Source organism: Stomoxys calcitrans, chromosome 1 (assembly GCF_963082655.1).
Source record: "Stomoxys calcitrans chromosome 1, idStoCalc2.1, whole genome shotgun sequence".
NCBI classification, from domain to species: Eukaryota; Metazoa; Arthropoda; class Insecta; order Diptera; family Muscidae; genus Stomoxys; species Stomoxys calcitrans.
In genome coordinates, this window is record NC_081552.1 from 264,202,131 (window position 1) to 264,215,886 (window position 13,756).

The 13,756-nt window shown below is 39.1% G+C and overlaps 1 protein-coding gene across 4 annotated transcripts in view; it reads right to left on the reverse strand.

Annotated features, from left to right (window-relative positions):
• Positions 1-13,756, reverse strand: part of LOC106085248 (phosphatase and actin regulator 1) — a 784,344-nt gene that overhangs the window by 709,851 nt on the left and 60,737 nt on the right. Inside the window, exon 1 of one of the 4 annotated variants that reach the window (XM_059360064.1) lies at positions 3,421-3,996. The exons of the other annotated variants lie outside the window; for them this stretch is intronic. Within the exon in view, the coding sequence (XP_059216047.1) occupies positions 3,421-3,724 (304 nt within the window). The 5' untranslated portion in view covers positions 3,725-3,996. Of the gene's footprint in view, positions 1-3,420; positions 3,997-13,756 lie in introns of those variants that run through there. 4 annotated transcript variants of the gene reach the window in all.

Below are 13,756 nucleotides of genomic sequence, written 5' to 3' on the forward strand. Positions count from 1 at the left end.
AATCAATATTAAAACTCATGTTACATTTATGACTCTCAGGGCCCATGGTCCCCAAAGTCTTCACACTCTGATTGACTCTTGAGCAGCAATACAGGAAGCAATCATAGTGGCATGCGAGTATAAATGCTCTCCGGGGTATCATGGGTGCCAATGCAATAAATGAAGTGATTTTATGGCTTTAATACGTAAAACATTTCATTCTCATATACAGATTTGTTGGTAACAATAATAATCGAGTTAGGTTAGTCTTATACCAAGGAAAATCGAACTTAATTAAAAATGCTTATCATATTACAAACATCATTCGATTTCATTTTCTGTAGCAAAATTGACTGCAGATTATTCAATAATTGGAACTTAAATTTGCACACTAAAAGTCTATAAACGGCTATACGTAATTTCAACAGAAACAGTGTTTGCGTATCACAATTTGTGTGGGAGTTTATGCCTAACCCACATTGTTGGCCATAACATTGTGTGGGTCGTTGAAGGGTATCGTATCTGTTGAAGAGTATCATATCTATAAAATACTCATTAATCGGTAATTACATCGATTGAGATTAGAACTGAGACGAATAACAGTATAATTGGCATAATTGAAGATGTCCCAGATAACACTCGATAAACGATTACAATTTGGGTGCAGCCGAATCAATGATCTGCTACAATTGGTTAGGGTTATTCAAAATTGTTGCTGTAGAGCTATGAAAAGAGAATAATAGGAGTTGGGGTTGCAGTAAAGGCCAAGCAAACAAGAATTGTTTCTTTAAACTTTTCGAAGGTTTATCGGTTCAAGCAAAATATAGGTTATGGACGCGCCACATAGGTTGGTCGTAAAAAAACTGCATCCTGGTAGCCCTCTATCTGACATTGGCGATATTTATGGACCAAATAAAAGCCACATCAAATTTTATACCACGGAAAGGTTCTGAACTAAGGTTCGGTCTGGAAAGGGCTCCTTGGACTGGATGAGACTTGAAACTAAGGATACTACAAAGAGATAGAGATTTGGGCAAAAAAAAAAATCTGGGACCTCAGGTTCCTTTTACGCAGCCTCCAAGCACAATAGTTATGCTGCACACTTATATGAGGGTATTATTTATCAGAGAAAATATGTGGGAATGGGATTTTAAATCAAGCTTTATCAAAGTAAGAATGAGGTTTTGAGTCGAGCTCGCAGGCTATCTCATGCCCACAAGTCATTCCGAAAGCAGGATAACCCTAGCACAAGAAGGCGAAAGATTTTCGTCCTATTAATCTGTCATCCTTTAAGCTGAGAGGGCGATCTCCAGGGATCTTTGCCCGTCGCGGCAGCAGTATGCATATAGTAAAAGCAAAACCACTGAAACAGGCCTTCACGACCTAGTCGGCTACATGGAGGGTTCTCTCGTTGTCTCGTGGAGGGTTCTCTCGTTGGTGCTTTCAATCATGTAAACCCGACGTCAATCATGAAAGAGTTGGAGTTTCTAGGCATCAACTTTACCGTAAGAAAGTTTGTTAATAACTTACTTACAAAAAGTGACTTACAATCGTCAGACCTAGATTGATATATGGTGTTGTGGTCTTGTGGACGGCGCTTCAAAAGTCCATCTACTGCTCAATACTTAACCGGATCCAAAAGATGGCTTGTTTGTGCATCACAGCCGCACTGAGAACGACACCATCTGATGCACTGGACATTGTGGCTACTCAAATTGCAGGGACCACTGCCGTGAGCTTAATGCTATATGGTGTTGTGGTCTGGTGGACGGCGCTTCAAAAGTCCACCTACTGCTTAATACTTAACAAGATCAAAAGAATGGCTTGTCTGTGCATCACAGCCGTACTGGGGACCACACCATCTGATGCACTGAATTTAATGCTATATCTCATGCCTCTCGATATTGAGGCTACCCAAATTGCAGGGACCACTGCCGTGAGGTTAAGGGAGCTTTCTCATTGGTCAGACGTCTCAGTCATTGTGTCCGTCATGACAGGTCACTGTCCAATCGGAAAACATGCTGACAGACTGAAGGTAACCAGCAACGACTTTTGCAGAAGCTGTGAGGACAGCGAAGGAAAAGAGACTATAGAACACCTCTAGCAGTTAGAAGGACTTCCATTTAAGGTTCTCATTTCTTTGAGAACCTGTCTGATTTAGCGGATGTGAACATTCGCAAGTTGTTGAGCTTTTTGAAGCGATCTGGATGGTTCAACGGTAGGAACTAGAAGGCAAAATTGCAAATTTTGCCCATGAACATTCCACTAAGGAACAGGGGCAAACTTCTCACATATCAATGAGTGCAGTCCGATTCAAGTTAAAACTCAATGAAAAAGGGGCCTCATTTTTATAGCCGAGTCCGAACGGCGTGCCGCAGTGCGACATGGCATAGTACCTCACAAATGTTGCCAGCTTTAGGGAGGGGAAAACCACCGCTGAATTTGTTTTTCTAGTGGTCTTGCCAGGATTCGAACCCAGGCGTTCAGCGTCATAGGCGGACATGCTAACCTCTGGCCTCCAGGACAGACAGACACACAGACAGCCACCACTACTGTGGTACAGGGTATTATAACTTAGTGCATTTGTTTGTAACACCCAGAAGGAAGAAATAGACCCATTGATAAGCATACCGATCGACTCAGAATCACTTTCTGATTCGATTTAGCTATGTCCGTCTGTCTGTCTGTCAGTCTGTCTATCCATGTTGATTTGTGTACAAAGTACAGGTCGCAGTTTTCATCCGATCGTCTTAACATTTGGTACAGTCATGTTTTTCGGTCTAAAGACGAAGCCTACAGGAATTGGAAAAAATCAGTTCAGATCTGGATATAGCTCCCATATATACGTTCGTCAGATTTTGGATAATTTGCAATAATGTTTTCACTTGTCAACCTTAGTTATTACAGTTTGAACATATGCTCGCCGAAGTCCGTCAAAATTGGTTCAGAATTGGATATAGCTCCCACATTGTACTTATTGGGGAAGGTGTAGGGAATTATACAGTCGGCACCGTCCGACTTTTGCCCATCCTTACTGTTTTTCTTTTTTTAAATTCTGAATCATTTCCAACTAAAATGTAGTCTTTAATTACGAATCGTTTAAAAGCAGCCAACTTTATTAATATTCCAACAGGTTGAAGGAAAATAATTTGCTCATTTGCTCAAGTCCTACCCACACAGAGAGAAAGGAAGTTGTGTGCTTTGAATGCGTTCGAAGAAACATCAGAATCATTTAATATCAAAAGTAAAGCCTACTTTTAGGCGGCATCAAAGGTATTCAGCACTCAACCAACCGTCCATGCATTAAATTTCCTTTGAAAATGCCTTACTCAAGTTAATATGCTGAGTTCACTTTCCCTCGCTCCCTCGCACCCTCTCTTTCTCCTTCACTTTTGCTTTCACTGAGACGATTGCCAACGTCGCGTCGGCGGTTGTGTTTACCTTTTAGCAATAATTTCCATAATTTCTTGCGATTTTTCAATTTCACTTGATTTGATTTTCTTTCAAGATTTTTACATTGCTTTGTGGGCGTAGCAACAGAGGACGTTTCCACTTCGACTTCTTTGATTTGCTGATAGTCGCGGTGCTTTACAACCACCGGCTGATATGAGGCTATGGAGAGATGTCTCATTTTGCCGCGATGACATAGGGACAAGCGGTGTGGATGCCTTGCGAAGGCATTATCTTGATCCCTATACCCCTGGCGAGGGTCCTTCGGCAGAAGTTTATGTTGTTGGCACAACATTTGCAAACGGTTAAAGGCGGCTAGGGGCGACAATACTCAAGGCTGAATGATTTACAATTGCAAATAGAAATTTTTATATGTAAATCGTGCTCAGAGTATTTAAATTAAATTTTGCAAAAAAAAAAAAACATTCACAGCACTATGCAGTTCTTGCGCCTTTCCTCACTCTTTTGATTGAAAAACACGGTTCACTTCCAGATTAACTGCACATAAAAATCATTTCGATTATTTGCAATAGACCGACGACCACGTTATCCGCGCCACATTTCAATATTCGAACGTTGATTAAACTACTGAAGACAAAATGGGGGGAAAAAACAAAAAAAAGCAAATACATGCGCTGGGAAATAACTCAAGTGCAAAAGCCATGAAAATAGTTACGAATGATGGTCCAAAGAATGCTAATGAAATAAATAAAACGGAAAATGACAAACCAACCATGGGTCAGAGCAATTCAAATTGCTGGGTCACATTTACATGTGCCATATCTATTCGCCTTCTAAGAGGGTGAAAGGACGCCATGCTTGCCGCCTTGGAGAAGCAGTGATACCGTTTTGATTTATTTTTTTTACTGAATTTCAAGATTCTTATTTGGGTGAAAATTATTAACAATCAAACAATCTTTTGGTACCGCAAAAACTCGAAATTGGTAAAAAATTTGGGGTCAAATAATCGGAGGGGACGCCCCATCCCAAAACCCACCCGAGCGGACATGTGTATCGATTTTGACAATATGGGTATCAAATGAAAGGTATTTAAGAGTAGAGTACGAATTTGGTATACAAGTTTCACTCTTAATTATCGGGCCTCCAAAAAAAGCCCCAAGAGGACACTTTCACCGCTTTGGGCAATATGGGTATCAAATGAAATGTATTTGAGGGTAGAGTACGAACTTGGCATTAAAATGTTACCCTAAATTTCGGAGGGCCCCCAGCCCCAAATACACCACCCAATAGGGGACCCAATGAAATGTATTCAGGAGTAGAGTACAAATTTGATATTAAAAATTGGGTCCAAGTAACTGGGGGGCCGCCCCAACCCCAAAAACCCCTTAGAATAGGTTTTTTGACGATCATGACAATATGGGACTCAAAGGAAAGGTATTCGGGAGTAGATATATGGTCGGGAAAGAGAAATAGGCTTTATAATTTTTTGATTTCGGAAGGGGGTCCTCCCTCGTTACCCAAAAACACCACCCAAAATCAAAAGTGGACCAATCGGGACAATATGGGTAGCAAATAAAAGGTATTGGAAAATAAAATACGAATATGGTATTAAAATTTGGTTCTAAGTACTCATCGGGCCGCCCCAACCCCAAAATTCCCCCAAACAGACATATTGGACGTTCATGTCAATATGGGCCTCAAATGAAAGGTATTCGGCAGTAGATTACGAATCTGGTATAAAAAATCGGATCGTAATATAGGGGGTTACTCTACACCCCAAAAACGCCTTAAATGGGCATATGACCCATCATGACTATATGGGACTCGGTTTTTCTTGTTTGTTCCGTAGAATCAAAAACGGCTGAACAGATTTTCTTGAAAATTTCATTGATGGTGCATAATGATCCCGTGGTGAAAATAGGGTACTAAATTTTTTGATATCTGAAGGGGGAGCGGACCCTCCCCTTACCCTAATTTTCAGAAACGCCAGATCTCAGAGATGGATGGTGCGATTTTAGCGAAATTTTGTGTGCTCTCTTATAGTAATCTACAAACAAAAATTTGGTATCCAAATTTCAGATGGGGTACCTAGGGTGGGCGCCCCACCCCAAAACCTCCCAAATATATACAAACACCAATCACCACAATATGGGACTCAAATGAAAGGTATTTAAGAGTAGAAAAGGTATCTGATAACTAATTGTCGGACCAAGTGTTTGGGGGACCACCCCAACCTCTAAAACACCCCTTAATCGGACATATTTACCGACCATGGCAATATGGGACTCAAATGAAAGGTATTTGCCAATAAAATACAAATCTAATATCCAAATTTGGGACAAAGTTTCTGGGGGTCCACTCCAACCCCCAAAACACCCCTAAATCGGACATATTTACCGACCATGGCAATATGGGACTCTAATGAAAGGTATTTGCCAATAAAATACGAATCTGATATCCAAATTTGGGACAAAGTTTCTGGGAGTCCACTCCAACCCCCAAAACACCTCTAAATCGGACATATTTACCGACCACGGCAATTTGGGACTCAAATGAAAGGTATTTGCGAGTAAAATACGAATTTGATATCCAAATTTGGGACAAAGTTTCTAGGGGTCCACCCCTTCCCATAACACCCCCCAAACAGGACTTTTTTACTAACCATTGCAATATGGGGCTCAAATGAAAGGTCTTTGAAAGTAAAGCACGAATTTAATATCAATGTTCGGGAAAAGTGTCTATGGGGCCACCCCACCCCCCTAATACCACCCACATAGGAAGTATTTGCTGACCATTGCAATATGAGACTCAAGTAAGGGGTATTTTAGAGTAGAACACGATTCTGATATATATTTGCAATGCCAAGTCAGCGAGTGGCCGCCCCATCCCCCAAAAATACCCCCCAAATGTTTGCCGACTATAGAAAAATGGAGCTCAAATGAAGGGTATTTGGGAGTAGACCATGAATCTGACATCAACATTCGGGACCAACTGTCTAGGGGACGTCCCACAATCATAACAACCCCCAAGTTGGACGTTTTTGCTCACCAAGACACTTTTTGTCTTCAACACATTGGAGCTCGATATTCATAATTTTTAGGGCCCATACCCAAAATCGGACATATTGGGTTGACAAAAAGTAATTGCGGATTTTTTAAAAGAAAGTAAATGCATTTTTAATAAAACTTAGAATGAACTTTAATCAAATATACTTTTTTTACACTTTTTTTCTAAAGCAAGCTAAAAGTAACGGCTGATAACTGACAGAAGAAAGAATGCAATTACAGAGTCACAAGCTGTGAAAAAATTTGTCAAGCCGACTATATGAAAAATCCGCAATTACTTTTTGGGCAACCCAATATTTGCTGGCTTTTTCAATAAGGGGTTTAAGTGAATGGTATTTGAGATTAGAAAACGAATTTGATATACAATTTTGAGGTCAATGGCAATATGGGGTTCAAATATATCAGAATATAGCACGTTGCTGATATATTTTCGGGGCTTAGTGATTGAGGGACCACCCCACTCCACAAAACACCCCTAAGTCGGGCATATTTACCGACCATGTCAATGTGGGTCTTAAATGAAAGGTATTGGGGGCAGAGCAAGAATCGATTAGCACTTTCGGGACCAATTTTCTAGGGGGTCTACCCCATTCCCAAAATACCCCACAAACAGCCATATGACCATCGCAATATGGGGCTCAAATAAAGGTATTTGGGAGTAGAATACGAATTTGATATCCAAATGTAGAACCATGTATTTAGGGCATCACCCCTTCCCCAAAACTCCCCCCAAAGGGTAAGCGGAGCAAGAATCGATTAGCACTTTCCACAAACAGCCATATGACCATCGCAATATGGGGCTCAAATAAAGGTATTTGGGAGTAGAATACGAATTTGATATCCAAATGTAGAACCATGTATTTAGGGCATCACCCCTTCCCCAAAACTCCCCCCAAAGGGTAAGCGGAGCGGGCCCGGTCCAACTAGTTAAATTAATAAAAATTTATAACATATTTGAAATAAATAAAACCAAAATTATAAATATGGACAAACTCTTTATTCCCTTTTACTTGCAACCTCTTGCCACCAAACAAAAACGTGGCAACACTGTGCTCTGTTCATCACCCTCCTAACCTGACCGACCTTTAACAAAATTGTGGCGGCAAAATGTTGCAAAACAAATTAGATTAGAAATGCAAGAGAACACAAGCAGACCACCTTAACCTCAAACCAAGAAAAAAAAACAAGAAAACAAGAAATAATGCCCCGACTACAACAGAAACCTCCATCCTCAATACCGCAATCTTTCCAACCGCCCACAACCCAAGGCATGTAAATAGAGAAAATGAAGACAAAACTTTAACCAAAAGTAAAAATTACACAAAAACGAATTGATAATGAAACCCTGTAGATGTCAAAAAGGGAGGGGGCATCTAAAAGGGATGCGGGTGAGGAAGAAAAAATATGCACAACATTTTCTAATTTTGAGCAAGTATTTGCATAAAATGAAATTAGAAAATGCAGATTATTATGCAGCAAATTAAAACTGGACTTTGTTGAATGAATCAGACAGAGACAGTCAGCAAATAAAGTGGAGGGAGGGAGACAAAGAGATGAAGTGTGCATTTATTACATGCATTGGTTTCGCTATGCTTGTACAAATAAAAGGATATCTGTGATATATCACTTGAAGTGGGTCACATGTCCGAAAAATGTATCTGGATATGTAAATTAGACATTGAAATGACATTTAAATTTATGAAAATATATCAAAATTAAATTGTGATACTTTTGATATAGCATTTATCCATAAATGAGTGATAGTTATGATATATACCAACAATCGCTAGCATTAGAATCAAACAGAACAAAAACAAGTAAGAGTAGGCAAACAAAGAATATTGAATAAGAACTGTAATGCTATTGGAGCTATATCCAGTTTTAGTCCGATTAGGACCATAAATAAATGCTGAATAAATTTAGAAGTCATTGTGTAATATTTCAGTTCATTAGGATAAGAATTGCGCCTTGTAGGGGATCAAGAAGCAAAATCGGGAGATCGGTTTATATGGGAGCTGTATCAAACTATTGATCGATTCAAACCATATTAGACACGTATGTTGAAGGTCATGAGAGAAGCCGTTGTACAAAATCGTTCAGCCAAATCGTATGAGAATTGCGCCCCCTAGAGGCTCAAGAAGTCATGATCCCAGATCGATTTATATGGCAGCTATATCAGGTTATATACCGATTTGCGCCATACTTAGCAGAGTTGTTGAAAGTGATACCAAAACAGTACGTGCGAAATTTCAGTCAAATCGGACGATAATTGCGCCCTCTATTGGCTCAAGAAGTCAAGATCCAAAATCGGTTCATATGACAGTTATACCAGATTATGAACCGATTTGTATCCTACTTAGCGCACTCGTTGGAAGTGATATCAAAACACCTCATGCAAAATTTCAGCCAAATTGGACGAGAATTGCGCCACCTAGAGGCTCAAGAAGTCAAGACCCAAGATCGGTTTATATGACAGCTATATCAGGTTAGGGACCGACTTGGACCATACTTAGCACAGATGTTGGAAGTGATATCAAAACACCTCATGCAAAATTTCAACCAAATCGGATAGGAATTGCGCCCTGTAGAGGCTGAAGAAGTCAAGACCCCAGATCGGTTTATATGACAGCTTTATCAGATTATGGACCGATTTGAATCACACTTAACACAGTTGTTGGAAAACATAACAAAACACCTGATGCAAAATTTCAGCCAAATCGGATGGCAATTGCGCCCTATAGAGGCTGAAGAAGTCAAGACCCCAGATCGGTTTATATGACAGATTTATCATGTTATGAACCGATTTGAATCACACTTAACACAGTTGTTGGAAATCATAACAGAACACCTCACGCAAAATTTCATCTGGGCCAAATTGAAGAAGAATGTCGATGGGCCTAACACAACTCACTGTCTCAAATTTTGGCGACATCGAACAATAAATGCGCCTTTTATGGGCCCAAAGCCTTAAATCGAGAGATCGGTTTATATGGCAGCTTTATCCAAATCTGGACCGATCTGGGCCAAATTGAAGAAGGATGTCGAAGGGCCCATCACAACTCACTGTCCTAAATTGCAGAAAAATCTGATAATAAATGTGACTTTTATGGGCCTAAGACCCTAAATCGGCGGATCGGTCTATATGGGGGCTATATCAAGATATAGTCCGATATAGCCCATAATCGAACTTTACCTGCTTATGGACAAAAAAGAAAATCTGTGTAAAGTTTCAGCTCAATAGCTCTGTCATGTCTGGTTGCCTATGAGTATTTTCGGAAGCTAGACAAGGTGAATAAGCTTTTTTGCGAGATAGGATGGGAAATGCTTTACGCATCAAACGATTACGTCCATCATCGTATGCCGGGCTCCATGGAGTCGCCTGTACCAGCTAAAAACCCACCCTATGTCATTCTACAATCGAAACCGTATAAGTGAAAAGCTAAAATTAAGTCAATTTTGTTTCACTTGTCCGTAATTTACAGTTAAGCGTAGTTCGGATAAGTGAAATTAATTTTCAGTAAAGCGGTATAAACATAAGTGCAAGCGAATTTTCACATCAATGTTTAGTACATTAGGTATGAGGTAACGTTAGTTGACGAAATGAGAAATGCTCTTTAGTTTAGTAAAAGTAAGAGATAATCATAAACCATATATCAAAATAAGTTTCTGCAAATTTTATCGATAACGCGAATTTTTAAAATTTCAGACGGATGGGAAACCAGAACTAACTTTTTCACTTTTGCGACTTCAGTTTCATATAAAAACTGATATTCGGATATAAAAACTTTTTCAGTCATCGCTGTTTAAAGTAAAGCGATTTCCACTTAAACGAATTCAATTGCATTGAATAACATCATAAATTAATGGTTCTCTATGTCAAGCTTCACTTAAGCTGGATTTTTCATTTAAGCATATTAGAGTTAAGCGGTTTCGACTGCACTTTCGCAATACTTCGAGTTGAACCCCCAATTTGGCGCTTAACCATCTCCTTCAAATATTTTCTGCATTTAGACCTCGGCTTTGCAGGCGGAAATTCGGGCGATCACGGATTGCGTGAAGTGATGTGGTGCTAACGCGAGAACGTCGAGTGTAAACATCTTTAGCGACAGTAAAATTGCCATAAGGGCAATAACAACCACCACGATAAGGTCACGAACATTCTTGCAGTGTAAGAAGGAGATTAACGCCTTCCCTGAGGATGAGAAAATCCACATCATTTGGGTGCCGGACCATAACGTAGTAAGGGGAAACGAAAGGGCAGACGATTTGGCGGTGAAGGCCAAAGGACTGCCGTCAATAAACTTGGTTAACCCCAAGCCTATCGGGTCGACGCAGTTCGAATTAAGGGAGTGGGCGACGAATGCGCATACAACATTGTGGAACAGCGAAACGGTCGGTAGGACGGCGAAAATCCTATGGGGGAATGTAGATCGTGAGGAGACGAGACTATTGCTGAAAGGAAGAAAGAAGGAGGTCAGTATAGCTATTGGTATCATAACGGCACACATAGAACTACGAGCTCATGTTTAGGGCATGCGGGGAAGATGATGAGACGTTGGAGCATTTCCTTTGTCATTGCCCGGCTTTCGCGTCTAACAGATACCGGCACTTAGGTGGGGACACACTACCAGACATGAACCAACTTAGGGGAGTGGTTTTGAAACATTTAAAGATTTTGTAAGTAGCACGGAATTCCAAACTTAAAATTTTCTTTTTAGAGTTCACTTTAGAGTTTTTTACAGCGCACAACAAGCTGATTACTGGCTTAGGTGAAATTTGTCAATGCCGACTATATGAAAAATCCGCAATTACTTTTTGGGCAACCCAATAGATACAGCTACCAAATTTTAGCATAATCCATGGTGGTGGGCTCCCAAGATTCGGCCCGGTACGCCTTTACTTGTTATTTTTTTCTCTGCCAATGTCCGATCTTAAGTTATTGTAGCAAAAAAGTAATGAGATATTTTCTCTTTCAGGCATTGCAGGAGTAAAAGAACTGAACCCCGGCAGAATAAAATGCTCTATCCTATCATTAATGCAATACGAGAGGGTATACTGATGTCGAGGGATCATATACAACTTCCTGTTTCAAATGTGGACAACATTGGATGAAATCCCAATGTTGAAATCAAGATCGCAATTTACGGAAGCAAAAACGTTCCAACAAAAACTTTAGATGCGTATTTGGTTTTGTTCCTTAAATGTTAAAAGAAATGTTCTTACTTGCAGTGGTAATATGTTCTTACCAGAAGAAGTTAATTAATATATGTATTTACCTGAAATAAATAAAAAAAGAAAATATTCAATTTTATTTAAATATTGTAATAAAATCTTCTTTTAATTTCAAAATATGGTTCATAATAATTTATTAACTATACATTAAGGTTCTGTGTGCAAAAGTAAAAGAGGAAAACTTCAAAAGTCGCCATCAAAAATGTTAATATTTTATTTTACTACAATTTGCCACTCTATCGAATACAAAACTGAATTATTTGATTTTTAATTAAAATCAACAACATACCACAATATTTTATTTTAAATACATTAAATAATTATGATAATGACAATTATACATTTTTAATTAAATAAATACATAAATAACAAACAACCACGCAACCACACAACAACTGCATCAATATTCATGAAATAGTAAAGTGTAAATAGCAATAACAACAAGTGATTTATGACAAAGCCAATAATTGAATGAAAAAGTCCTGCAACGCATTCAAATCAATAAATTTCCCTTAATACTTTTTTCTATTGTAGTAGCAGTAGTAGTAGTCGAAGTTTTCTAACAACGCTCATATATCAAAATTCGGAACAAAACTGTTCTATTAATAGCTACATTAAAACTGGTTTCAATACAAAAGCACATACCAACCACCATTCCTGCATGTAATACAGTTTAGTAGAATAAATCAAAATGAATAAACCACAACAGACTTGTGTAGACAGTTATTGATTTTACAAATAAAATGTAAAAGAAAAACAGATTCAAAAATAGATTTTCAAATCGGAAAGTGAAGGGATAAGGGCTCACAAAAGTAAATTCGGAGCATGGGTTTATGAATCCACCAAGACCGTTTTTATCTGAATTTTTTTGGAAGAATAAGAGTACATCACTACAAAATTTAGATTTATAGGAGCATAAGAAATCAAATCTCGAATCGGTTTACATAGGGCCTTAATCTATTTACCGACTTATCTGGGAGGAATTAAACGTCAATATTGGAGATGTCATTCTCTGAAAACCCGAGTATTAGGTAAGGGAAGAGCATACTTCCTAAACTTTATTAATTTAGAAGTACAACAATTTATACATCCAAGTACAACAATTTATACATCCATCCTCAATCCCACGGCAGCCGGTTGTACGTACCGGATTGACCCGATGGAACACTCATCGGCAAGGGCTGCCGCCTCAGTGTACGTGTTCGTCTTTTTATACCCTTAACCACTACTGTGGTACAGGGTATTATAACTTAGTGAATTAGTTTTGTAACACCCAGAAGGAAGAGAGATAGACCCATTGATAAGTATACCGATCGACTCAGAATCACTTTCTATTTCGATTTAGCTATGTCCGTCTGTCTGTCTGTCCATGTTAATTTGTGTACAAAGTACAGGTCGCAGTTTTCATCCGATCGTCTTTAAATTCGGTACAGGCATGTTTTTCGGCCTAGAGACGAAGCCTATTGAAATTGGAAAAAATCGATTCAGATCTGGATATAGCTCCCGATTTTCAGTAATAAAGCAATAAAATGGTCATTTGTTAATCGATTCTCTCGAAATTTGGCAGGAATGGTTTTTGTCGACATTACTGGTGAATTTCATGGAAATCGGTTCAGACTTAGATATAGCTCTCATATGTATATATCGCACGATTTTCACTCCTAGAACCACTGCAAGCACACGCTTTCCTCGATGACTACCACAATATACATAGGGTTTGGTCAAAATCGGTTCAGATTTTGATATAGCTCCCACATATATGTTCGTCCGATTTCCAGTAATATTACAATTAACTGGTCTTTTGTTAACCGATTTTCTCGAAATTTGGCAGGAGGGATTTTCTCTTGACTCTCAATATTACTGGTGAATTTCATGAAAATCGGTTCAAATTTAGATATAGCTCTCATATATGTATATCGCCCGATATTCACTTTAAGAGCCACTGCAAACGCATTTATTGACCAATCTTGCGTGCGAAGAAGGCACATCCTGGAGTGCCTTCCCCGCACGCTTCTGGTCCGTGCCGGGATTGAAAAAAATCCCGGACCCTGGTTCTGTTCGGTTGTACA